General features: G+C 44.0%; 2 protein-coding genes and 1 non-coding gene across 3 annotated transcripts in view; 2 read left to right on the top strand and 1 right to left on the bottom strand.

Moving 5' to 3' along the window:
- The window catches only part of SNX6 (sorting nexin 6), a 110,468-nt gene extending 102,809 nt beyond the window's left edge, over positions 1–7,659 (top strand). The window contains exons 8-10 of the transcript XR_011428520.1: positions 568–673; positions 5,145–5,871; positions 6,049–7,659. The gene's annotated coding sequence lies outside the window, so the exon portion shown is untranslated. The remainder of the gene's footprint in view (positions 1–567; positions 674–5,144; positions 5,872–6,048) is intronic.
- A 2,828-nt stretch (positions 7,660–10,487) lies between these two features.
- On the bottom strand, positions 10,488–10,651 carry LOC111769686 (U1 spliceosomal RNA). The gene has a single exon (XR_002802459.1). It is a non-coding gene; the product is annotated as a U1 spliceosomal RNA (small nuclear RNA).
- Positions 10,652–14,337: 3,686 nt separating this feature from the next.
- On the top strand, positions 14,338–26,776 carry EAPP (E2F associated phosphoprotein). The gene is made up of 6 exons (XM_070274107.1): positions 14,338–14,770; positions 18,409–18,590; positions 19,622–19,717; positions 20,923–21,040; positions 21,874–21,987; positions 26,211–26,776. The coding sequence occupies exons 1-6, from the start codon at positions 14,697–14,699 to the stop codon at positions 26,485–26,487; spliced, it is 861 nt and encodes a 286-aa protein (XP_070130208.1). The 5' UTR covers positions 14,338–14,696; the 3' UTR covers positions 26,488–26,776.
- Positions 26,777–27,103: the final 327 nt, after the last annotated feature.

Raw genomic sequence — 27,103 nt, 5'->3', positions numbered from 1 at the left:
CTCAAGGGAGGAGAGTTATTACAAGTAAAAATTTTTTTTTGTTCCAAAAAAAGGTTGAAGATGCTGGTTAACGCCATAACTGCTCCCGGATAGTTAGTTTGGCCAGGTTCCTCAAAGCAAAGAGGGCCCTATTGAGAGGGCCCGGCAGCCTTCAGGCACGGCCCACAGAATACATGAGACCAAGAGAGAGAGATTTTCGCTTGTCTAGCAGAGTTTCTTTCTTTTTTCTCGGGAGCCATCGGTCACTCCCGCTGGCATAGTTATTTGTTGGGGAGGCCGGATTGGAGAGGCAGAGCTCAGGAGCATGTTTCAGAGTACAGCATGTGAACGTGAACCACGTGGGGAGCTCAGCCTGCGGACACAAACCACAGATTTCTTCCTTGAGAGATGGAAACGCATGTCTGTTAAAGTCTGAACTTGTTGATGAAATCACTCTAACACCTGATTATTAGAGGATAGCTGTGCTGTTTTATTGATGATCTTTTATGATTAGAATGATAAACTGATTTATGTATTGCACTAAAGCAAATAAGTGAAAAAAGTTTATATTTTCTTTTGATCTTATAGGATGTAGATGATTTCTTTGAGCATGAACGAACATTCCTTTTAGAATATCATATCCGAGTTAAGGATGCATCTGCTAAATCCGATAGGATGACAAGATCCCACAAAAGTAAGGTTTTTTTCTCCATGGCTAAAGCTTACACTTTTTAATGGCATAATTATAGAGTCGTGTTACTTACAGTTTGTTAAAGTCCTGATAAAGAGCGGCGGTTCTCAAACTGTGGTCCATGATTACATTGTAGTTATCAGACAGGCCAGACGACCCCCTGGAGAAAACCCCCTTCACAGGGGAACCAGGTGGCCAGACCCTCTCGCAGGCCCTCCTGCAAATAACCAGGAAGTGATTCTGCTAGGCAAGGCTTAATAGGAGCGATTTTCGAGGCATTTCCTCCTAGAGTTAATTGGTCAAAAGTTGAATTATGCACTCAGAAGGAAGGGGACCATCCAAAAGCCTTTGCTGAACGTTTTATACAGGTTTTCAAAGGCACGCTGCATTAAACCTGGAGACCCCAGAACATAGGAATCGCCTAATTTCTGCTTTAGATGGAAATTTTCTTCCTGATATAAAAAAACATTCAAAATAGTATGGTTGGTTCGTTGGGGCAACCATTAAGTGTAATAATCGAGGCTGCTACACAGTTCTTTGAAAATAGTCTCCAGGAAAGCAAAAGAAAAAGAGAATTAAAGACAACTCTTCTCGCTTTACAAGTTGATTCTTTTGAGAAGCAAAAAGGCAACTCTGAAAGCAAACTAAAGCCCACTTGGAGGCCTCCCTATTGGCCCCCAGACAATTGCAGGTATTGCAAGGAACCAGAGCATTGGAAAAGAGAATGTCCCGCTCTTAAGAGAAGGGAAAATTTTAAAAATGTCCCCGCGTGGCTCCAGCACCCCCAGAAGGCCCGTTTGTCTCCTCCTGAGGGGCATTTCTCCCCTAAATGATGGGGTCACCTGTTCCTCAGTCGCACCCTTGAGCCTACCATTAAACTTAAAATAGAGGATTGGGAGCTGAATTTTTTAGTTATGCTGGTGGGACTTTCCCTACTACCCACTTGGAGGATTTATCTCTACCTGTCACCTCTGATTCTCTTCAAGCTGTTGGAGTCTCTGGGCAGCCTATTTCACTGCCCGTGTCTCAGCCCACTCCCGTATCTTGAGGCCCCCTTAACACTCATCATGCCTTTCTGGTCTCTGACTGTTCACCAGCAAACCTCTTTGGCAGAAACTTGTTATGTAAATTTAATGCCACTATAAATTGTAATGAAAAAGATATTTTTATCTCCTTATCCTCTGACCAAACCCCTGACCAAAGTCTTCTACTTTCCCTTGCTAGAAACTCATCCTGATTTAAATTCTTCTGAAGAGGATGAGTCTCTAAAAGATGTCCCAATTAGTCTCTTGACTACACCTGCAAATGAGGTAGGATTGTTGCTCAGTGCAGAACTCGTGCACATTACTTGGAAAAAGAATAAACCGTTTCCATCAGTAGCCCAATACCCGCTCTCTAGAGAAGCAGAGTGAGGAATTGAACCCATAATTGACTCCTTTTTGCAACAGGGCTAGTTTTTACTTCCTCACCCTGTAACACTCCAATCTTGCCAGTAAAACAAGAAGGCAAATTTGACTCAGATGGGGACCAAATCTATAGATTTATATAAGACCTCAGAGCCGTAAACTCTTGTATTTCCTCGGCATCCTGTCGTCCCTAATCCAGCTGTCATCCTGACCTCAACCCCGGCTGAAGCAGCTTGGTTTACAGTAGTTGACCTCTGTTCAACTTCCTTTTCAATCCTGTTGCGCCCTGACTTACAATTCCTTTTTGCATTTACATTTAAAGGGAGACAATTAACGTGGACTCGCATACCTCGGGGATATTGTGAGCCCCCCTCAATATTTCCCCAAGTCCTTAAAGCTGACTTGGATTCTGTAGCCTTTACTCAAGGCTCCACTCTTGTTCAATATGTGGGTGACCTTCTACTCTGTAATCAAACTGAGCAGGGAGCCCTTAGAGACCCCTCATTCTCCCGAAGGCACGAGCTGAACGAGGTCATAAAACCTCCAGATCCAAACTTCAGTGGGTGCAAACTACTGTTACCTACTTAGGGCATGAGATATCTCAAGGCATTCAAAACTCACCCCAGAATGCCTGGAGTCAAGTTTGTCCATCCCTCTCCCCAAAACAAAAAAACGGTTACATAAATTTCTAGGAGCAGCTGGTTACTGCTGCCCGTGGATTCCTAATTCTGCAGCCCTTGCTAAACACTATATGCTCTTCTCCAAGATATCCTTCCAGAGCCTATTTCCTGGCCTTCAGAGGCATTAACCTCCTTTGAAGCCTTAAAATTAGCTTTTTCCATGCCTCTGCCTCTTGGTTTACCAAATTTTGACAAACCTTTTCATCTGTACTCTCATGAAAGTAACGGAATTGCTGCAGGCGTTCTAGCACAGTCTTTTGCCTCTCAAATAAGTCCTACAGCATATTTCTCACGCAAACTAGACTCTGTGGGATCAGATATGCCCCCATACTTACCTGCGGCAGCCGCAGCTGCCACCTTGATCGACAAAGCCAGTGCTCTAACATGAGGCTCTCCCGTTCACGTGTATGTTCCCTTTGCCGTGTCCGCTATTTTGCAAGTACATAGGACACAACGCCTGTCTATTCGGCGACAGGGATATGAGCAGGCTCTTTTAACCAACCCTTCCATCAACTTACGTTGTTGTAACACTTCAAATCCAGCGACTTTACTGCCCCTCCCTGATGATGGAGAACCCCACTCCATCCCACATGATTGCCTCGCAACTATAGAAATGGTGTCAAAGCCAGGAGAGGATCTTTCAGACATCCCTTTAGACAATTCAGACTTACTTCTGTTTTGTGATGACCTATAATGAAGTTTCTGGGGAAACATAATAACTGGTTATGCCATAGCTTCTCCACATGAAAGGCTTGAAGCTTATTCTCTGCCCACTGTAAAATCAGCCCGAGCTGAGGAACTCATAGCTCTTACTAGAGCTTCCATATCAGTAAAAGGAAAAACTGCCGCTATTTACACAGACTCCAGATACGCTTTCAGAGTGCGCCACGCTGTTGGCACAATTTGGAAAGCCCGTGAATGCTTAACTTCTGCAGGAACTCCTATTGCTAATGGATGCTTAACTGCAGCCTTACTACAAGCTATTCACTTCCCTTCTACAACTGCCATTGTTCACTGTTCAGCCCATACGAAGGAGAGTGACGTCATATCTTTAGGAAGTGCCAGGGCTCACGGAGCTGCTAAACAGGCAGCTCACAACGGACCCCCCTCATCCTTTTTCCATCCCATTTTTAAACCTGCCTTTATCCCTGACTCATACTATTAACTACCAGGCAAATGCCCCACAGTCTGAGAGACAGTTGGATACAAAAGGGTGCCAAACAATTATCAGACGGATTATACATTTCCTTAGCTCCTTTTCTTGTGATTTTTTTGGCTTGCGCTCATCACTTATCTCCCACCAAACGGAACATAGGTGCAAATGGGGGATAGTTAAGGAACTAAAAGACAATTGGTTTGCCCCTGGCATCCATAAAATTTCTGACCAAATTATTTCCCAGTGCACTACTTGCAAATCTTACCAAGTTTCTGGGAGAAACCAGCAAAGGCCAGGAAGTCCTCCCAGGCCCACGCTGCCCTTTGCGAGGCTCCAAATGGACCTCATAGACTTGCCCCCAGCTTTAGGCTACTCTCACCAGTTATTGTCTGCATGTTTAGTGGACGGACTGAATGCTATCTGACTAGACATGCAGATGCCACACAAGTGGAAAAGAAATTAATAACTGAAGTTCTTCCTCATTTGGGTGTTCCTTTATGGATCGAAGCAGAGCAAGGAGCTCATTTTACAGCAGAGATGAACCACTTGCTTGCAAAAACTCTGGGGTACTGATTAAAATTTCATGCCCCATATCACCAGAGCATCATCAGAGCAAGTGGAATATAAAAATCTAGACATAGAAAGGACTTTAGGAAAGGTCTGTCAAGAAACTGGACTTAAATGGCCAGAAGCTCTGCCCTTGGCCCTTAGAAAGATTTAAAACACTTCAAATAGGAGACATGGATTGACTCCTTTTGACATTGTTTTTGTATTCCCGATGCCTACCGGCATCTCTAAATCTTCCATTCCTGGATTAAGTGAATATTATGGGAATTGAAGTGAACAATTTAATGCTACGACTAGCTATCTAGCTATATACAAAAATTGACTAGTAGTCTTTTTTTTTTTTTTTTTAAGGAAGATTAGCCCTGAGCTACCTGCTGCCAATCCTCCTCTTTTCACTGAGGAAGACTGGCCCTGAGCTAACATCCGTGCCCATCTTCCTCTACTTTCTATGTGGGATGCCTACCACAGCATGGCTTGCCAAGCAGTGCCATGTCCACTCCCAGGATCTGAACCGGCGAATCCTGGGCCACCAAAGTGGGACGTGCGCACTTAACCACTGTGCCACTGGGCCAGCCCCTTGACTAGTATTCTTGAAGCAGATTGTCAACAGGTAAAAGAGCCATGGCCTGCACCTTCTGACAAGCCTTACCATCCCTTTTGACCAGGAGATTTTGGGTGCACATCAAGGTCTTTAGAAGAGAAAACTCTGTCACCTCGCTGGGAAGGAACTTATGAAGTCCTGCTGACCATCTTCACTGCCATCAAAGCAAAGGAAAAATCTTCCTGGATCCGTGCAAGCCACACCAAAATAGACCTAGAACATCGCTCTCAAGACAACTGGGAGACAGTGCCCACAGGCGACCTTAGACTAAGGATTTTCAGGGCCAATATCCAGGCCCCAGAAGCAGTTGGCCTCACGAAGTAGACAGCTTTTCCCAAGACCACGGATCAAGAAAGCTTGCTTTCACCTATTTTCCCCGCCTTGCTTTTAACAATCCCCCCCCCCACACACACAACTATTAGCAAATATATATATTCCTTTAAATCCTTTATTAGAAAGCTGACTGGAGAGAGCTGGTCTCTATCCATCCTACCTCTCCTCTCTAAGTCTCCGCTATGGGCTCTTTTCCAACCTGTGTCTTGCTTTTACTAACCCTCTCTTTTTCAATGGGTCGAGCACAGACCAAACACCCCCTTATGCCAGTTTATCAAGCCTTGGCCACGCTAACTAATCAATCTGACTGCTGGTTATGTCAACAGCTAGATAGTGCAAAAGAACGTGAACTAGTCTTTCTTCCTGCTGAAGTGAACACCTGGTGGACTAAGTATGGAAGATGGATGTGCAGGGTATGGTGTCCACAACAAGGAAACTTCGCTCGGCCTCTTCTCCTGGTGAGTCACTTGGGCCCCAGAAAGCCTCTGTAGAAGCCCAGGGACTGTCCCTTGCCCAGGTAAAGACAACAGGTGAAAGGTTTTCCCTCTGCATTGAAAGTAAACATGACCCCAGACCTTTCCTGGGTGACATACCAGGATAATATCGTAATCAAACTCTCTGGTTTGGTTCCACAGGTGGCATCGTCACACCTCTCAAGGGAGTTACAAGTGGCTCTAACACTACTCCCTTTGGCACAAACATCTGCCAAATCACCAAATGCTCTGGATGGCTTACGAGCCACCCATGTACAACTTGGGGTATTGCAGCTGCCTGCATGGGTAAGCTGCCCAGTGCTACAAACTATATATGGGTGGATCAAAAATCTGGACTCACTCGGTCAGGTGACAGGACCAGGCTTTATAGCTGCCGAAACCAGACCGCAGGCCTCTTGTACCAGCTATTTCGCAATCTGTGCTGTTCTCACAGATTGACAGGAGCGCATGGAAAATGGAGATGTTTAGGCACTAACAGTGCCAGTGGCATAGGGCATGGGATACTCCAGACCGGGGGAACCACAGATCCAGTTCTAACCTTGTCTGTAAACCACACTGGTCTTTCTATTTTATGTGGCAACAAAGTATACAAAGGATTCCCACCTAATTGGTCAGGATGCTGTGGACTCGGATACCTGGCCCCTTGTGTCACCAAATACTCTACCCTAAATGCCAGCCAGATTGCAAACTTGTTCATAAGATTGTGCCACATAAACGTGCAGGCCGAGAAATCACGGAGAATCTGCTTGTGTATCACAAATGCAAGTTCTTTTCAGCATTGAGAGTCTTATTCCCCAGCTTTGGAGATTATGAGTTGGAAAAGGCGATCTTAAATCTCTCCATGGTGATGCTACAAGAGTTCAACACCACCATGCAGACTTTGAAAATACTCCGGTCAGAGATTGACAGCATAGCCTCTGTGGTACTCCAAAATCGACGTGCTGTGGATGCGTTGACTGCCCAGCAAGGAGGAGCTTGTGCCATTGTTGGCGTAAAAGGTTGCTTTTATGTGAATCAAACAGGGCAGGTAGAATCTAACTTACATCTATTAGAAGAGACTATTGACATTTTCAATCAGATAAATGAAGCTCACACATTTTATAGGACTGACATTTCCAGGATTGGGGAACTGGTTTAATGGAGTGTGGGGAAATGTGCTACGGTTTGTTCTTTTCTGCTTGTTTATCCTCATTCTAATCTACTTTCTTTCGTCTCTTTGCAGATTTCTTACTACTTGTTTACTAACTCGATTTCTCTCTCCACAGTCACCAGCTCAGCTTTTAATATGTAAAACTTCCGGGGAAGTTTCAGAGGAGGGAACTGATGGGGTTCAGGGCAGGCCGCCCCAAGATGCACCACTCTCTTATCTCGAGGTGAAGACAATAAAGACTCAGGAAGAATATTTGACCTTCCCCCAAACTGCCTAAAAGAATTTAACACAGAAGGCCTGTTCCTGGAAGGAGCTCATACCTTATGATAGCTGTTGTATAATGTAAAATAGGTGTGCTAGAAAGACACCAACAAACTCATTTTTTGGCCCAGCAAAACCTGTTTAACAAACATTTGCATTTCCCCCTCCATGTAAATTGTCTTCCTCCCCTCTGAAATTCCAGACCACTGCCCCTAGCATCCTCCTTGTCTTTAACTGAAGATATTAAAAGGGGCAGCCTCGGCCAGATGGCTGAGTGGCTCAGTTTTTCCTGAGTTTCTCCCATGTACACATGCTATTAAACTTTGATTTTCTCCTGCTAACCTGCCTTTTAAATTATTCGACCAGCCATAAGAACCTTAAGGGGAAGGGGGGGGGGAGGTTCTCCCCCCCGCTTCCCCTACAAACCTTAGGCCTTCATTGGACACAGCCCCTGCCAGGATGCAGACGTGTGGAATCCTTGACACTCCAGCTTTTTGGTGCTTTGGGGAAATGGGGGGTGGGGGTGGAGGGGTGTGGCAGGGTGTGTGTGTGTGGGGGGTGGGGGTAGGGGAGGGACCAGTGGATTTTGGTGACCAGCACATGTGAATGTGAGCCCCGCGCCCGACTCTTTCCGTCTGGGGTGTCACAGAAAGTACTGGGGGGGGGGTGTGTGTGTGTTGGGGGGGGGGCGGGTGTGCCTTCCGAGGCACTGCCCCTCATCCTAGAAGGTGCAGAGGTGCCTGCCGCCCAGTCAGGGAGTGGGGACACTCTCAGTCGAGGGGAGGCCACCTCACTGTGGCTTGCCGGGCCTCGGTGGGACTTTCGCTGGGTGGCTGAGCGGTCTTGAGTGGTGGGCACACACCAGCTGGCATGTGAAACGTTTGTAAAATGCACGGAGCCAAGGCGAGGAGGCCAACGCGGACATCAGCGTTCTCTGCCCCTCCCTCCCCCTTGGCTCCAGCGCCTCTCCAGGAGGTCCACAGAACCGGGCCCTGTTTCCGGAAGCAGCCGCCTCTGCCCCAGGAATCCAGGTCGCTGGGCAGAGGACGGGAGCCAAGGCCTCAAAGGCTGGGGATCTCTCGGCCTTGTCACCCCCTGGACGTGGTCTCCCCGCCTAGCCGGGCATCCCTTCTCCGTGCCCTGTCAGTGAGCCTCACGGCACCGGAAAGTGAGCCTAGGTCACTGCGCAGGAGCGGGGAGGGGCCCAGCGAGGCGGGGCGGGGAAGAGACAAGCTGAGCCTGGAACGTGGGAGCTGGGGCAGAAAGTAAAAGAAATGCGCGGGGACCGAGGCGGACATGTCAAGCGCACTAGAGTCAGTTTGAAAGGGTTCCGACTGGCCAAATCGAGATAATGATAACAATGGATTATAATCCACCGAAGCAAATGACACACCAGGGCCTGAAAGCAATGACACACCGGCATCAACAAACACCAAGCGCCAAGCACCAGATCTTGGTCTCTAAATACCGTTCTCCATTGAAAGGAACCAGGGCTCCTTTTGGGTCGAGCCGCTTCTTTGGGTCTTCATTTTGCCAAGGGGCTCCCATGGACATGTCCTATTATTCTGTTTTATGTCCATTTGATTCTCAGGTCCTGCCGGAGACCCTAAGAGGGTCAAAGTAAAGTTTTGCCTCCCGCAGCTTGAACCAGGGTGAAGCACTGGATGAAGAGAGGGGCAGGCGGGGGAGAAACAGAAGGTGCTTCCCCTTGACTGGCCTTTTTCCGATGTCTGTGAAGTGATCACATTCTCCTAAAGCGCAAAGGGGCGGAAGGAGGCTGGGTTGGAGGCTCACGGCGTGGACTAGGAGATCCTGTCTCCCTGGGCTCAGGGCCTGGTTTTTTTTTTTTTTTTTTTTTTATAGCTTTCATCCAGGGGCTCAAGCAGACGGTATTCCTAGACATTGCTGATGAAGATGAACAGGCAGTGCTCCCAACCCTGTGATTTCCCTGTAGGAAGGACACAGTATTATTAATCTTACCTGGACTCAGGGCTAGAACCTGGGAGCCTGCTGGGAAACTTTTATTTTTACTTCTTTTGAAGCCTGAGATGAACCACTTAACTCAAATAGTATGTTAAAAACCTATTGGGGGCCAGACTGGTGGCATAACAGTTAAGTTCCAGCACTCCAGTTCAGTGGCCTCGGGTTCACTGAGTTGGATCCCAGCATGGACCTATGCATTGCTTAACAAGCCATGCTGTGGCAGGCGTCCCACATACAAAATAGAGAAAGATGGGCACAGCTGCTAGCTCAGGGCTAATCTTCCACACACACACACACACACACACACACACAGACACACACAAAAGAACCCCTCCCCCCACAGACTGCAAATCCAAAACTCAAAACCCTACTGGGGCTGCCCTGTGGCGTAGTGTTCTCTGTTTCAGCGGCCCTGGGTTCGAAGGTTTGGATCTGGGTGCTGACCTGGAATCGCTGTGTCAAATCATGCTGTTGTGCCATGCCACGTAAAATAGAGGAAGATTGGCACAGATGTTAGCTCAGTAACAATCTTCCTCACAAACCTATTATAGCCATGCACTATTCTACCCAACTATGGATGGAACCATCACCAAAATAGCCAAGAATCCCTGACCTCGTGGAAATTACTTACATTCCAGTGGGTAAGGTTACTAAAATATATAGTATGTTAGGTCAGTGCTTCTCAAACTTTAACGTGTATGGAATGAACGGAGAATCTTGTTAAAATGTTGGCTCTGATTCAGTCGTTGCTGTAAAGGGGAGTTCTGAGATTCTGCAGTCCCAACACGCTCGCACGTGCCAGCTGATGCTGAAGTTGCGCTTCGAAAAGCACGCTAACAAGGTGATGAAAGCGCTGGAAAAAACTCAGGGAAAAACACAGGTAGGACTAGCGCTGAGAAGGGCGTGTTGGGGATGGTGTTCGAAACACAAACACAGGCCGGGGTTCTCACAGTTGCCTCGTCTCACAATGAAAAGATAAAACGCCTCTTTGAAACCGTCCCTAGTGAGAACACACAAAAAGCTCTTAAAAAAAAAAACAGAAATGCGACTGAAACACTCTGAACACAAAAACAATAACAGCAAAAAAACCGAAGTTAAGACTTAACATCTGAACGTTGATAGAAAAACACAGCGCTTTTTACAACCACAAGTAAGCCGATGTCTAATATTCTTAAACCAAAATTGCCAGGGGAGAGCGCGAACGCAGTCCCCCACTACCACAAATTATGCAGTCGAGTTTCCCACATTTGGGGAAATCGCAGGGGTCAGCACATCCGGAGTGCAATGGATAAGCCTCGCCCTGGGAAAACCACCTTCGTGATCATGGTATCTCCCCTGCCAGGTAAGTATGAGGTGCTCGGCCCGCCCCGACACGCACCCCCGCGCCGGTCCCGCTCCTTACGCACGGTCACTTCCCCCGCCCCGCCCCGCCACGCCGCCTCCCGCCCCCGCCCCCTGGAGGCCCCGCGGCCCCGCCTCGCCCACCCCCACGACCACCCCTACAGCGTCTGGATCTCCGCACGCGGGGCGGGACCGGCAGCCTCTGCGCGCGCGCTCATCTGCATGCGCCACGCCCTTGTCGTGACGTCACCGGCGGCCTGTCTCCCGCTCGGGGACACGGGACCGACGCGCCCCCACGGGAGACCCGACGAGTCCGGGACTCGGATGGGACGCCCGGGAAGACGGGGTCTCGCGGCGCCGGCGCCCAGCAGCTCGGGGTCCTCCGAGGGTGGCTTGGGTCTCGCCTTCCATTCACCGAAAAGAAAGTTTCAGCCCATTTTGTTTTCGCCAGCCAGACCGAACTTTCTCGCTTTACGCGATTACTAGAGAGAGGGGACCCCCCCCCCCACCCCGCAATGGAACATTTAAGTACTGAGATTTCCCCAGCCAATTTAACAGGGATCGTTTTTCCGTGGCGTCGTCCTGAGTGAGCCAGTCATAAACTGCATCACGTGAACTGCTGCAACATAGACAACAGCTAAACTCTCAGCTAAACCTCAGGGGAAATAAAAGGCAAGACTCTAACCTTGAAGAAAGAAAACCAGGACAAAGTACCAGCTTCACCCACTGTGCAGATTGTTCAGTGGTCGAGTTAAGTATATAATACTGGTAAACAGAAAGTATTTTAAGAAACTTAAAAAATTGGTAAATATACTATGTTTTACAGTCAATTCACGATTTCTGAAATATTCCACTTACTCTGTTCAACTTTCATTTTGTTTTTAGACAGTGAGGAAAACATTTTTTTACGTAGTAAATTGAGAACTTTTATATCTCTGCTACTCTGCCCATTGAGAGGTGGCATCTGTCGCTTTGCCTGGAATCTGGACTTAGTGACCAGCTTGACCAATAGAATGTGACAGAAGAGATGTTCTGGGAATTCTGAGGTTAGGTCAGAAGAAGCCGTGCAGCTTCCATCTGGGTCTTTGGGGTCCCTGTCTGGGAGACTTGAGCTGCCATGTAAGAAGGCTGGCTACTTTGGGGCTGCCATGTTGTAAAGAAGCCCCAGGCTTTGAGGAGGAAGATGTGCGGAAAGAGAATGCTCAGCCAGTCCCCAGCTGGTGCAGTCCTAAACTGAGACCCCAGAGTAATCCCTGCCAAAGCTGCAGATCTGTGATGAAAGTAGACGATTATTTTTGTTTCAAAGCTCTTAAATTTGGGGGTGGTGTTTTTGTGCAGCAGTAGAGAAATGGAACAGGAGACGAAGTAAGCAAACAATATGAAGTACAAGGGGGAAAAAGTGGATTAAGGGACAGAGAAGATGGGATGGAGAGAAGGGTTTGGGGTTGAGGGCTTAAAGTTTTCAACAAGGGGGTCAGGGAAAGCTCTCTGCTTCTCTCTGTTACACACTCCTGCTTTTTTTGGCTTGCTCATCATCATATATAACCCCCAAACAGCCACCCCCAAATGGCAGTCTCAGCCCCTTGAGTTTATTTGTCCTGTTAGAAGTCCTAGGAACCATAGGCAACTCTTTAGAATCTCTAACTCTGTTTTTTTTAAGACTTTATTTTTTTCCCTTTTTCTCCCCAAAGCTCCCCGGTATATAGTTGCACATTCTTAATTGTGGGTCCTTCCAGTTGTGGCATGTGGGACGCTGCCTCAGTGTGGCTCGATGAGCAGTGCCATGTCTGCGCCCAGGATTTGAACCGATGAAACACTGGGCCGCCTGCAGCAGAGTGCACAAACTTAACCACTCAGCCATGGGGCTGGCCCCCTAAAATCTCTAGCTCTTAATTTTAAGTTTATGGAAGTGAGTAAGTAGGTAAGTAATGGCCTAACTTTCATGGAGCAGAATGAATATAGACATAAGGGCATATCCCTGAGGAGGGCCATGATTCCCAGGAGAGGAAAAATGGGTTCCCCAACAGGTATCCCTTCACATCACTGTGACTCATGGGAGAGCACTGTACCTCTCAAAAGAGTTGGGTGGAATGATAGTTGAAAACCAGAAAAACACGTGGCATGTGTGAATAGGACATTATCCTACAACAGTTCAAAGCAGAGAAAGATCCCATGTAGAGGGAGAATCTGAAAAGGCATCATAGAAAAGGTACAGTGTGACTTCCCATAACTATGGCATCTCACGGCTAAAAGGTATCCTAAAGGGTCATTCTGTCTGTTTACTGACCCATGCATTGCTTGCAGAAGGATCGTGAAGCAGAGTTTGGCTGGTGGAATTAAAAGTAGTAGAGGGTGTGGGGGCCGGCCTGTGGTGGAGTGGTTAGGTTCCTGAGCTCTGCTTTGGCTCTGTTTCGCCAGTTCGAATCCTGGGCGCAGATGTGGCACCACTCATCAACCCATGCTGAGGCGGCATCCCACATGACACAATTAGAAGGACCAACAACTGAAAATGCGCAACTATGTACCGGGGTGGGGGGGCTTTGGGAGAAAAAGGAAAAATAAAATCTTAAAAAAAAAAAAAAAGTAGGAGAGCGTGCTTAGGGAATAGCATAAGCAAAGGTCTTGTCGTGGAAGGCATAACACAAATTCTTGAATCAGCAAACTGTGCTGGATATGTGTAGGGAAAATCAGTCTGGCGTGATGGATTGAACCACATTGTGGAGGGTCAAGAATGTTGCAAGATAAGGTGAACAGATCAGCCAACAAAGGTGAAATATTTGGACATTTTAGGAGGGAAATCATCCAGAGCCAAGCTGTGCTGGAAGAGGGTCACTCTGCTAGTAGACAGTAGCATGGATTGGAGAGGGAACAAAAGCAAAACAAGGCTGCTAATTAGGAGCCTGTATCAATAGTCAAAGTGAGCGGTGGGGGTATGGAAAGTGGATGAGAGAGATATTGCTAAGAGATCTACAAGACTTGGGAATTGAGGGCTCGTGGAGGGACAGAGAAGGAGTCAACCTAGATTCCAAGACTTTCAGCCTAGAGCAGTTGTAAGGTTGGAGGAAGTGACATAAGCAGAAATCAAGAGTCGAAGGTAGTTATTGGCTCAGCTACAGGAACGAGGTGGAAGATGCTGAGTTTGGTCTGGGCCTCCATTGACTTTGAATGGTCAGCGGTGCAGCAGGCGGAGGTACCTAGCCAGGCAATTTGAAATCCGAAGTGGTACTGGAGGAGAGGTCAAGGACCGCAGAAGACGGGGCAGTCATCTGAGTGGGATCATGCAGAGGGGAAAGTTGTCCGGAAGGAGGTAGGAAATCGAGTGGAGGCCAGTACAGAAAGAGGGGAGGAAATGGTCTCACAATCGAGAAGCTGTCATCTGCCTCAAGTATCGAGTGGAGTCGGCTAAGGGCTGAGCAAAGGTTGGGACCAGAAGAGGCCAAGAAAAGGTAATTAGGCGATAACTGGTGGCAGCCTAGCAACTTTCCAGTAGACAGACTGAGGAGAATAGTGTGAGTGCAAAGTACCCGCGCGTTGAAAAGAAAGGAGAAGGGCTTGAGGCAAGGAGGTTAGAGGGACATCGGGCGCTAGTGTCTGGGAACCTGCTGGCCCGGATTTCAGGCTGCATGTCCCTCAGCATCTAGATTTCTGCTTCTTCACGTCACGAGGGGAGACAATGCACGTAGAGTGTTCATCTCAGAGACTGCCACTCATGAAGGGGCTGATTACTATTTCCGGTAGTAGGGTAGCCGTTTCCAGCTGAGCAGAAACTGCGCAAGGCTGTGGTGGGACCCGGCGACCCGCCCCCTCTCCCCGCCCCCTCTCCCCGCCCCCTCTCCCCGCCCCCTCTCCCCGCCCCCTCTCCCCGCCCCCTCTCCCCGCCCCCTCTCCCCGCCCCCTCTCCCCGCCCCCTCGCTGGGGCTATCTGCGCAGGCGCGCAGGAAGGGCGCGGAAGTGCGGGCGGAAGTGGCGTGCGGAACGCTTTAGGGAAGGGACCCGCGCAGTAAACAGATACTGTGCGAACGCCTGTAGACGGTATCTGGGCGCGCAGGCCATCATGAATCGGTTCCAAGGTGACTATGACCCCTACGCAGTTGAAGAGCCTAGCGACGAGGAGCCGGCTTTGAGCAGGTGGGCCCCTGCCGCGCCCCGGCCCCGAGACTTCGGGCCGAGGCCAGGCCTTAGCCTCCTCCCCGGGCTGCGCCTGCCGGGCCCGTGCGGCCCCTCTCCCCAGCGGTTCGGGCGCTTGTCGCGCCCCGCTGTCCCCTGTGGGACGCCGAGGGGGTTCTGGTGAGGTCGCGCACCCACGGGGGAGGCGGGGCTGACACCCGCTCAGGGAAGAGGGATATTGTGGAATCACGCGTATGTCTTCAAAAGCCGTGAGATCGAATCTTGCCTGTGCAGCTTACTAGCAGTGTGACCTCAGCTTCTCATCTGTAAAAAGGAAATATAATAATTACATCGTAAGTATGTCGTGAGGCTCGTGGGATTTAATGTGAAATGACAATCTTGAAGACTAAACTGCCATAAACAGAAGTAAGGGAATATTTGACAGACCTTTTTTTTTGAGCACCTATTATGTGCTTGCTTTGGGCTACAGAGGTCAGTCATAAGATATTTGTCTTTTACGGTATAGAAGAGCTCAGACTCCTGTGAAGATTTCCGTGGTGGGGAGTGAGGATGCGTTCCAAGATTCCCTGTGAAAAAGCGTTTCAGTTAATGAGTCCGGTCTGTAAAGGGGGTATATGTAGGCTTCAATTAGTAATTCAGTTTGATTGAAATATAGCAGTGTTTCCTGGGCTTGAGTCATTCTGCCATTACCATCTCCATATTCACCTGTGTTGTTATTTATTTAATATTTTTCTTTAAGTCAATTTACATTTTTGTAGTTAAATTTCTTTAAGGAAACTTTGTAATCTTGTGACAGTTGCCACTGGTAAGGTGCCTATAAAAATAAATACTGTGAAAATGAAACAGTGTTATTAGTATTGCCTGCTCGAGGCTCTGCATCGAATGCTGCTTGTTTTAAAAAGGGCGATTGATGTTAGATGTTTAAGAGGTGTCTGTCAGGATTTGATTTTACCCTACTTGTAAGCTAATATTTTATAGCCTGTTACTGTTTCATGGAAGCTGGCAGAAGACGTGAGACTCCTGAGTCAGAGACAACTCACAGCACAGCAAACAGCAGGAGCATCAAGTTTGTGTTGGTTGCTCTTATTTCCCAACTCTTACAGGTGTTACATGGAGAGGCCCAGACGGATGCTACACATTCGGTGGGTTGGCATCCTGGCTGAGGACCACTTGGGCCTGGAGAATCCACTTCTTTTACAGCAGGCAGTAAATCAGCCTGTTCTTTGCCTTGGAAAGAGAGATTGCCTCATCCCTCAGGGTTGTTCACTGCAAACACAGGCCTGGGTGAAGAGTGTTCAGAACCTTGCATTCTTGGCGTGCTCGGGAATGTGTGAGGCCCGTGATGTGTTGACACACCTGGCAGTGCCAAATGCTGAGACTTCTCTTGAAATAATCACAAGCATTGAAGAAAATTTGCAAAAAATAGAACTCTCTTGCCTTGTGATTCACTTTTAAATTAAACTTTTTATTTTGAGGTAGATTCACATGCAGTTGTGAGAAATAATGCAGAGAGACACTGTGTCCCCTCTACCCAGTTTCCCCCGATGTTAATGTACTGCAAAACTCTAGTACCATATCACAGCTGGGATAGCGACATTGATACAGTCGAGACACAGAACATCTCCATCACCACAAGGATTCCTCATATTACCACTTCCTGCCCCTGCGCCCTACTTAACCTCTGGTAACCACTAATCTATTCTTCATTTCTGAAATTTTGTCATTTTTCAAGAATATTATATAAATAGAATCATGCAGTATATAACCTTTTGGGATTGGCTTTTTTCACTCAGCATAATTCTCTGCAGATTCGTTGACATTGTTGCAGGTATCAGAAGTTCATTCCTTTTTCTTGCTGAGCAGTGTTCTGCATTTGTTTAACCATTCATTCGTTGAAGGACATCTGGTTGTTTCCAGTTTGGGCTATTGTGAATAAAACTGCTATAAACATTCATCTATAGCTTTTTGTGTGAATTTAAGCTTTCATTTCTGTGGGATAAATGCCCAGGAGTGTGATTGCTGTGTTGTCTGGTAGTTGCTGTTCAGTTTTATAAGAAACTACCAACCTGTTTTCCATAATGGTGGTACCATTTTACATCCCCACCAGCAATGGCTTCATTGTTATTTAGTGAGTTGTCTGCTTTCCACTGCTTAAAATAATCTACATTCCCACATTTTGGGAACACTGGTATGTAGGATAAATTAGTTTCTCAACCTTGGCAGTGTTGACATCTTGGATCAGATAATTCTCTATTGTGGCTTGTCCTGTGCATTGTGGGATCTTTAGCAGCATCCCTGGCCTCTACCCACTAGATGTCAGTAGCCCCTCCTGCCGCCTCTGAGTGTGACAATCAAAAATGTGTCTAACTATGCCAAATGTTCCCTGGGGGGCAAAATTGCCCCCATTTGAAGACTGCTGGAGTAGTTCAAGGGTAATGGTAAGCGATCAGATTGAAAAGATAAGTTGGAGCCAGATTGTGGAAGGTTCTTTTGAATACTGTGCTCGGAGATTTGGCTATGGATGATTTCTTTCATAGTTGAGTAGGGATGTGATGAGAGTTCTTTAGGAATAGCATTCTGGCAGCAGGGTTAAGGGTAGAATGAAGCAGAAGAGTTTGGGTGCCTGGAGAGCCTTAGGATGTGGTGGTACGGGCAGAGTTAAGAGGACCCGAGTGAATGTAGTGGTAAGGGAGAAAGGGAGCATGTTGGTGAGGATGAGGAATGGGTGTAGAATCTGATAAGGCCTCTATCATTAGCAAAACTGGTGTGAATTGCATTTTTCTGATTTACCTTCTGCTGGAGGCTCAAAGGCATTGTTCCAGAAGGGAAAAATAGAGAAGCAGAAACCAGGAATAGTCTGTAACTGTTCATCAGACCATGGATAATTGAACATTATGTATGCACTGCTGATTATATTAGAAATGTCTTGGGCGTTTCCTTCATTTTGATAACATTTCATTCTTTCTGATATCTGGTTTAATTCTGTCATACTGCTATTGATGGGGAAACTCTGGCACAAAAGGCTGAGTAAATTGGCAGAAATTGCTCAGAAGAATTTGGCGTATAATTTAGCTTTCTCTCTCTTTATAGTTCTCTGTAGCACTGTGCCTTTTAAACTATAATATTTAATTGTTGCCTGTTAACATTTTGTTTGGCTATGTTAGCTGTGTATTGGGTATATATATTAAGTTTTATTTAAGTATCCAGAGTTTTAAAAAACTCCCAGTTCTGTGAAGTAAACTTGTTATTACCGATGGGGATTATGAATTGGTGCAATACTTTCGGAAAGCAGTATGATAATTCAAGAAGTCAGAAAGAGGTTTGTATCTGATTCTAGACATTTATCCTAAGGAAATCAAGATACAAAAGTACATATACAGGACTGTTTGTTGTAGTGTTTAATAGCAAAGAGTTAGAGATAATGTACAGCATCTACAAGAGGAAATGTTTTGCAGACATTAAAAAATATATTTGTAAATATGCAGAAACAGTTGATCTATTAAGTGAGAATGTAATATGACAGATAGATCAAATGTAACCTTGTAAAACTTAAAATTGTTGGGCAGCGACATGATGGGAGTTTTAAGTTATTTTAATCCTTTAATATTCCTGTTCTTTATGATTTAAATATGCACTAGTTCTGAAGATGAAGTGGATGTGCTTTTACATGGAACTCCTGACCAGAAACGAAAACTCATCAGAGAGTGCCTTACTGGAGAAAGTGAATCGTCTAGTGAAGATGAATTTGAAAAAGAAATGGAGGCTGAATTAAATTCCACCATAAAAACAATGGAGGACAAGCTGTCCTCTCTGGAAACAGGTAAACTTTTAGTTAGATTTTCATAGAGATATTTTCCTAAGCTCTTTAAGGGCAGGAACCTTATTTGTGTTCTGTTGTGTCTCCAGCATTTTCAGTAGGTACTCAGTAAATATTTATTGAGTGAATGACTAAATGTGTTTGGCAACCTGAGCATAGTTTTCTTTGATGTCTAGTGAAGAAGTTTCCTGTGTTGTTGAAAAGAAACTATTTGGTACTGTTTACTTATGTGATTTCCTTTTGTAATTTTTACCCCAGGATTAAAAAAAAAAAGACACACAAGCTTATAGAAGTATTTTTAGGGTTATGTAGCACTGATATGGCAGATTGAATGATGTGTCACCACAAATTCCTGTCTCATTTTAGTAAGTAAGGAGACATACTTCATTTTGATATTTGGTCTTTATGTAAAATGTGCCTGACCTGAAACTGGTTTGTGAAAGTACGACCCCTCAGCCTTGGTTTCTGTGTTGATGTGCTAGTGTATTAACTGTTAAGAACTGAAAGCATATATGATAATAAGAATGAAAGCAAAAGCAGACGTTAAATGAGAGGAAGAATTAGGGATGCAGGCGTATGATGACGTAAGTACAGGTAATGTCGTGGCACAAGGCACAAGAGCAGGAGTCCTTGACTCCGTCCCCTGCCTCTCGGTAAGGCTTTTATCCTCTTTCCCTTAAAGCTTCTTAAAACAAGATGTTTACTCCTGGGTCTCCACAGTATTCTGCATGGCCGAAAGGTAGAGATTGTATGCTGGCAACCTGGAAATATGCCGGTTTTATTTAATTAGATTTATGGGAAGTGAGAGAGAATAGTTTTCTCATGATTTGGAACACTTAATCAAGGAGGAACAGTTCTCTGTGATTGCAGAGAGCGCAGAAATCCAGTTAAGTCATTGACGTGAAAGTATTTTTCCATTCAAGTGAAATTGGGAATGAGTTGGTATTACTTTGAGGTGATAGAAGAATATATGGAGTGTTTTCTTGTCAATTATGTATGGTTTAGTCTGTAAACTTCCCTTGTGGTTTGAATAGGGTCTTCCCTGGGAAATGGGAAAGTTGGAGCAGTTCCCACAAAGTACTATGATGATATATATTTTGATTCTGATTCTGAGGATGAAGACAAAGCAGGTAAGTAACATGTTTACCAGATTTAGCAGTTATATTTTATGAAAAAAGGTTTGCCTAGCAATTATTTGATGTAAGGATTTCCCTGTGAGTTTTATCTTTTAGGAAATTGTGGGCTGGGGCCGGCCCCGTGGCCGAGTGGTTAAGTTCACGTGCTCCACTTCGGCGGCCCAGGGTTTCGCCGGTTTGGATCCTGGGCGCGGACGTGGCACCGCTCATCAGGCCATGTTGAGGCGGCGTCCCACATGCCACAACTAGAAGGACCCACAACTAAAATATACAACTATGTACTGGGGGGATTTGGGGAGAAAAAAGCAGGGGGAAAAAAAGAGAAATTGCAGGCCCTTGATGTGAAAACAAAAGCTGGATTGATGAATCAGAACAGATGGGAATGCGTACGTATGAAGACATGGGACCAACAGCTGTGCTGCGTAGCCACCCCTGGGGAGAGGGAGAGTCTGTCCCCACTCAGGACCTCCTTCCTCGGGGCTCCTGGTTCTCTTCCCTCAGGTTCCTTAGAGTGCAACATGTGCTGTCACACCTGCAAACAGTGTCTATATTTTTACTCTCTTGCAGAATTTTTCCTGACTCGTTGCTTTTTTTTAATCAATCTCTCTGTTCCTTGGATTTGATTTTCTATAAAATTTGAGCAAAGTTGAACAAACAAGAGCTAAAACTAATCATATCAGTAATTGCACTGGAATATACCAATAACAAATTTATTAAAGAAGTAATTTTGTATTTTTATATATTATTGCCTAAATATTGACCTGCTCAAGTACATTTTAAAAGTCTAGTGTATATGGATGACCATAGTTTTTTTTTTTCACTCATTTTGAGATAACTTTTGTTCTGATTTCAGTAGCATATATATATGGGAATATATATAGTAGAGAATTTAAACATCAAAAATAGTTTCTATTCTGGCTTGATTTGAGTGGCCTTTTTGAGACTCTGAATTCTCATTGTTTGGGCTCACTTTTTGAGCTACCAGTTTTTGGTGAAGAAACAGTTTTTGCCTCCTCTGGCATAATTTTCGTGCCGTATTAATTTGACAAGAACTTTATTTGGAGGAATAGTTTAAAAAATGTTTTTAGGAAAATAGAAAAAAATATATAGCTTAGGAAACTGGATTCTTCATTCTGTATTAAAGAGATGTGAACTTTAGACATGATGCTTAGCCACATCCTTAACATTTTCAAAATTAGCACAGGTGACCAAGAAGAAAAAGAAGAAACGACACAGGATTCCAACAAATGATGAATTGCTGTATGATCCTGAGAAGGATAACAGAGATCAGGCCTGGGTTGATGCGCAGAGAAGAGGGTAAGAACTTAAGTTTAATATTTAGAATCTTTAGAAAAAATAATTTTCACTACATTCATATTTTGAATGTATGTGTATATGTTTATACAGACATAAACAGAGAAGTTTTAGAAAAAACAGCTGAATAGTTTATTTTGAAAATAGCTAGCAAGTTGCTGTCAGACAATTGATTTTTAAAAAACGGTTGTTGAGGGCCTGGCCCCATGGCTGAGAGTTTAAGTTCGTGCCCTCTGCTTGGTTGGCCTGGGTTTCACCGGTTTGGATCCTGGGCGTGGACATGGCACTGCTCCTCAGGCCATGCTGAGGTGGTGTCCCACATAGCACAGCCAGAATATACAACTGTGTAGTGGGGCCTTTGGGGAGAAGAAAAGAAAAAAAGATGATTGGCAATAGATGTTAGCTCGGGTGCCAATCTTTAAAAAGAAAAGAAGCAAAGAAAAAAAACCCATTGTTAAATTCAAACTGCTGTAGTCAGTTTTTCCATTCAAGAAACGAGGCTGACTTTTTTCAAATGGTCGCAATTTAAAATTACTGGGAGATAAAATTTATGAGGGTGAAGAATGGATGTTATCTTTTGTGCTTGAATTGTTTTTTTTAACTGTTTACAAATTTGATTTTTTAAATTGAGGTGAAATTCACATAACCTAATTAACCATTTTGAAGCGAACAATTTGGTGGCATTTAGTATATTCACAGTGTTGTGCAGTCACCACCTCTATTTAATTTCACGGCGTTTTCATCATCCCAAGAGGAAACTCCATGGTCCTTTTCAAATTTGATTTTATAAAGGCCATTATGTTCCCTCCTCCACGCTCCTCCTTTTTCTGTTCTAGCTACCATGGTTTTGGAATGCAGAGGCCTCGTCAACAACAGCAGCCTGTTCCAAATAGTGATGCTGTCTTGAATTGCCCTGCCTGCATGACTACACTGTGTCTTGATTGTCAAAGGTAATAAAGTGTAACAACACATACACACACACAAAACAAAGAAACAACTTGGTTGTCCTTTGTTTAAATCTGAAATAGACTTGAGGTACTTAGGAATTCTGATAAAGTTCTGTACTCATATATCCTTGGTGCTACATGACTGATCTTCATACAAATAATTATGCTTATCTGTAGTTCTGTTGTAAGTAGCTTTTCTAATAAAGCACTTGCCAGTGCTGACAAGAATTCAGTGAAGGGGCTGGCCCCGTGGCTGAGTGGTTAAGTTCGCGCACTCAGCTGCAGGCGGCCCAGTGTTTCATTGGTTCGAATCCTGGGCGTAGACATGGTACTGCTCATCAAACCATGCTGAGGCAGTGTCCCACATGCCACAACTAGAAGGACCCACAACGAAGAATATACAACTAGGTATCAGGGGGCTTTGGGGAGAAAAAGGAAAAAAATAAAACAACAACAACAACAAAAAAAAGAATTCAGTGAAACTGTATATATGTTGTGAATGACATAATCTCTCAAATACACTCTTTTTTTAATTGTGATAAAATATATGTAACATAAAATTTACTATTTTAACCATTTAAAAAATTTTTCTGTTGAATATTTTATTTGAATATTCAGCTTATTGTCAACTATACTATTTTTTAAAATTTTTTTCCAGTTTTATTGAGATATAATTGACATATAACATTGTGTAAATTTAAGGTGTACAATATGATTTGATATATGTGCATTGCAAAATGATTATCACAATAAGATTAGTTAATACATCCTTCACCTCGCATAGTTACTTTTTTTGTGTATTGGTGAAAACCTTTGAGATCTACTCTCTTAGCATCTTTCAGATATGCAATATGGTACTGTTAGCTATAGTCATCATGCTGTACATTGCATTCCCAGAACTCACTCATCTTGTAACTGGAAGTTTGTACCCTCTGACCATCTTCATTCATCCCCCCCACCCACATCTACTCTCTTTTTCTGAGTTCAGTTTTTTTAGATTCCACATATAAGTGAGATCATAGAGTATGTAGTTTTCCGTATATAGATCTTTCACCTCCTTGGTTAAATTTATGCCTAAGTATTTTATTATTTTTGATGCTATTGTGAGTGGGATTGTTCTCTTAATTTCTTTTTCAGGTAGTTTGTTGTTAGTATATAGAAATGCAACTGATTTTTGTATATTGATTTTGTGTCCTGCAACTTTGCTGAATTCATTTATTCCAACAGTTTTTTGCTGGAGTCTTTAGAGTTTTTGAAGATCTTGATCTATAAGATCATGTCCTCTGCAAACAAAGACAATTTAGTTTCTTTCTTTCCTATGTGGATACCTATTTCTTATTCTTTCCTACTTTCTCTGGCTAGGACTTCCAGTACTGTGTTGAATAGGACTGGTGAGAGTGGCCACCCTTGTTTTGTGCCCTGTTTTAGCCATTTTTAAGTGTACAACTCAGTGACGTTAACTATATTCACAGTGTTGTGCAGCCATCACCACTATCCAATTCCAGAACTCTTTCATCATTCCAACCAGAAACTTTGTACCCATGAAGCAATAATTCCCCATTCTTTACCCCTACCCACTCCAGTCTCTGTTAACCTCGATTCTGCTTTCCTTTTCAGATTGTTCATTGCTAGTGTAGAGAAATACAACAGATTTTTTTGTGTGTTGATTTTGTACCCTGCAACTTTACCGAATTCATTTATTTGATAACAGTTTTTTTGTGTAATCTTTAGAGTTTTCTATATATAAAATCATGTCATCTGTGAACAAAGATAATTTTACTTCTTTCCAATCTGGATGCCTTTTATTTCTTTTTCTTACCTAATTCCTCTGATTAGAACTTCCAGTACTATGTTGAATAGAAGTGGTGAAAGCAGGCATTTTTTTCTTGTTTCTGATCTCAGAGGAAAAGTTTTCACTCTTTCATCATTGCTTGTGATGTTAGCTTTGGGTTTTTCATATATATAGCCTTTATTGTATTGAGGAAGTTTCCTTCTGTTCCTAGTTTATTCCGTTTTTTAATCACGAAAGGATATTGAATTTTGTCAAATGCTTTTCTGCATCAGTTGAGATGATCATGTGTTTTTTCCCTTCATTCTGTTAATCCAAATATACTCCCTGCCTTTTCCTTTTTTCCCCCCTTTTTTGGTGGCCTTATAAATGCCTACCTTAGTCCATGTTCTGAATCGAGTTAACTGAAACTAAGCAATGATGTAGGTGGTGGATTTGTTCTAGGAACTAATGAGTACCCAAAAGCAGTTTATTCTTATTAGCTAGCTTGAGGTTTTTTTTTTTATCGTCTGCAACAATTAATTTCTGTACTCATATGAGCTCTTAAGCGTTTTGTATTGTTGCCCACAGCCGCAAAGGGCGAGGAACGACAGGTACCGCCAAGGCTACTTGGTTGTTTAAGCAATCAAAGTTTATTGGTAAAGGGAAACAGAACAAGGACCAGGGATAAAGGGGAACAACAAATCAGTACTTACAACATCCACACCATAATCAGCCGGGGAAGTCCCAATAGTTTGTAGGGCGGGTGGGAGTGCCGATTGTCCAGGTCTGAGGCAAAGTGTCCTTTCCTCAGTGAGACTTCCCAGGCTGATTATGGTGTGGATGTTGTAAGTACTGATTTGTTGTTCCCCTTTATCCCTGCTCCTTGTTCTGTTTCCCTTTATCAATAAACTTTGATTGCTTAAACAACCCAAGTAGCCTTGGCGGTACCTGTCATTCCTCGCCCTTTGCGGCTGTGGGCAACATGTATATAAATCAACACCTAGAATATGTTATTGAAAGAAAGAAAAAATAAAATGTCTTTGTACTTAAGCTGCTTTTCTTCCAAAGTAAACGGTGTTACAGGGTTCCCATACTCAAAAGAAATTGCTTCATGATCTAACAGTGGAAATTGACCTTAATAAAAATTGTTTTCTGGTGGGCCGGCCCCGTGGCTGAGTGGTTGAGTTCGCGTCCTCTGTTTCGGCAGCCCAGGGTTTCGCCTGTTTGGATCCTGGGCGCGGACATGGCATCACTCATTGGGCCATCTTGAGGCCTCATCCCACATGCCACAACTGGAGGGACCTACAACTAGAATATACAACTATGTACTGGGGGGATTTGTGGAGAAAAATCAGAAAAAAAAAAAAAAAGATTTGCAGTAGTTGTTAGTTCAGGTGCCAATCTTTAAAAAAAAATTGTGTTCTGTATTAATATAGGATTCCAGTACAGTGGTGTATAAATGAAGTTTTTATAGTTTTTTTTTTTTTTTTTTTTTTTTTTTTTTAGATTTTATTTTTTATTTTTTCCTTTTTCTCCCCAAAGCCCCCCGGTACATAGTTGTATATTCTTCGTTGTGGGTCCTTCTAGTTGTGGCATGTGGGACGCTGCCTCAGCGTGGTTTGATGAGCAGTGTCATGTCCGCGCCCAGGATTCGAACCAACGAAACACTGGGCCACCTGCAGCGGAGCGCGCGAACTTAACCGCTCGGCCACGGGGCCAGCCCCTGAAGTTTTTATAGTTTTATCTGGAGAAGCACTGGCTTGCACAGTCTTAAATTCCTGGTGGTCGGGGGGTGATGCGGTGGTGGTAGAGATCAACATTTGTAACTAACGAGTGCATAACTTGAGTTCATTGTTCTTAGCCAGACAGGTATTTCTGTTACATGAAGTTCAAGGGGAAAAAAAAGAAAAGCAGCTTGCTAAGTGGAGAAAGATGTAGGAAACTATTAAGTATATGAGGAGAACAAAGGAAGCATTGTCTGTTCATTAGACTGCAGGAATAAGGCCAAGAGTGGGCATTATGAGGTCAGAAGCTCTTTAACCTATTAAAAGTAGCTTTTACTAAAATGGTAACCAGATGGTACCATCTGGAATGAGAGGTGGGCAGAGTCTCAGGCCACAACGGGAAAAGACACAAAGATTATTTAAACGTCACCTCTCAAGTTTTTCTGCAGCTTTTCTTGTTCTCAATTTGAGAAGCAAATCAATTTTTTCTGAGAGAAAAGTTACTTTTAAGGCAGTAGAAAGGAAGATATATTCATTCTTTATACTATCATTTATTAACAAGTTTCTTCCTATTCTTAAAATAGCTCTTAAATTTCTTTACCTTTCCTATTTTGTTCTTGTGTCTTTACTTTGGTTGGTATTTCAGTTTTCGGTGTTCTCAAATTTTATCTAAATGGATAATTATTAAAACAGAACATAAATTGAAATTCTCCATTTCATTTTCTTCTTAGACATGAATCGTACAAAACTCAATATAGAGCAATGTTTGTGATGAATTGTTCTGTCAACAAAGAGGAGGTTCTAAGATACAAAACCCCAGAGAACAGGAAGAAGAGGCGAGGCCATAAGAAGATGAGGACCAACCGTGAAGATGCTGCAGAGCAGGCAGAGACGGAAGTGGAGGAAATCTATCACCCAGTTGTGTGCACCGAGTGTGCCACTGAAGTGGCAGTCTACGACAAGGATGAAGTCTTTCATTTTTTCAACGTTTTAGCAAGTCATTCCTAAGTAGCTAAGTTGGCGTTTAATTGCCCAATACTGTGTATAAGGCAAGTATGGACAGTTATTTTTCTCCTGCCTCTTCATATCAAGTGACATTCTAGTGGTTGTGTTTTGTCTTTATCTTTTTGAAAGAGAATGGTTATCATCCTTCATCCCTCCCCCTCCTTTTTTAAAAACTTTTCCACAGCTCTGATGGGACTGGTAATTCATTCCTTTTTGATGGACCTTTGGAAACTGTGGGGCTTTTTATTTATCAAAGCCCTTTAAAATTAAAGTGTTCTGGAGTTACAAGTAATCTTTGTTTCAGAGTGGTATTTTTTATTTTGGATATACCCTTGGTGTGATCAAATTAGAAACTGTTTCCTGACTTCTGTGTGTATTGTTTTTGCTAGGAAGTATCTTTATTTTCCTTCTACCCCATGTGAGAGAATGACAGTATTTAGTAACTGTTACAATTACATGGGGTTAGTATTGCCATTTGCCTTGAGTAATTAATTTAGGTCTTTCCCTAAAAGGATTGTACTTAACAGTATTCTAAACTTAATGAATTTACATAATAAGACAGAAATTTGTGATGAGGAAGAGCAACCTCACCCTCTGGCCTTGGACTTAAAAATCCTGT

Source organism: Equus caballus, chromosome 1, assembly GCF_041296265.1.
Source record: "Equus caballus isolate H_3958 breed thoroughbred chromosome 1, TB-T2T, whole genome shotgun sequence".
NCBI classification, from domain to species: domain Eukaryota; kingdom Metazoa; phylum Chordata; class Mammalia; order Perissodactyla; family Equidae; genus Equus; species Equus caballus.
The sequence above is the reverse complement of the archived record's forward strand: the minus strand, read 5'-3'. Positions and strand labels throughout refer to the sequence as shown.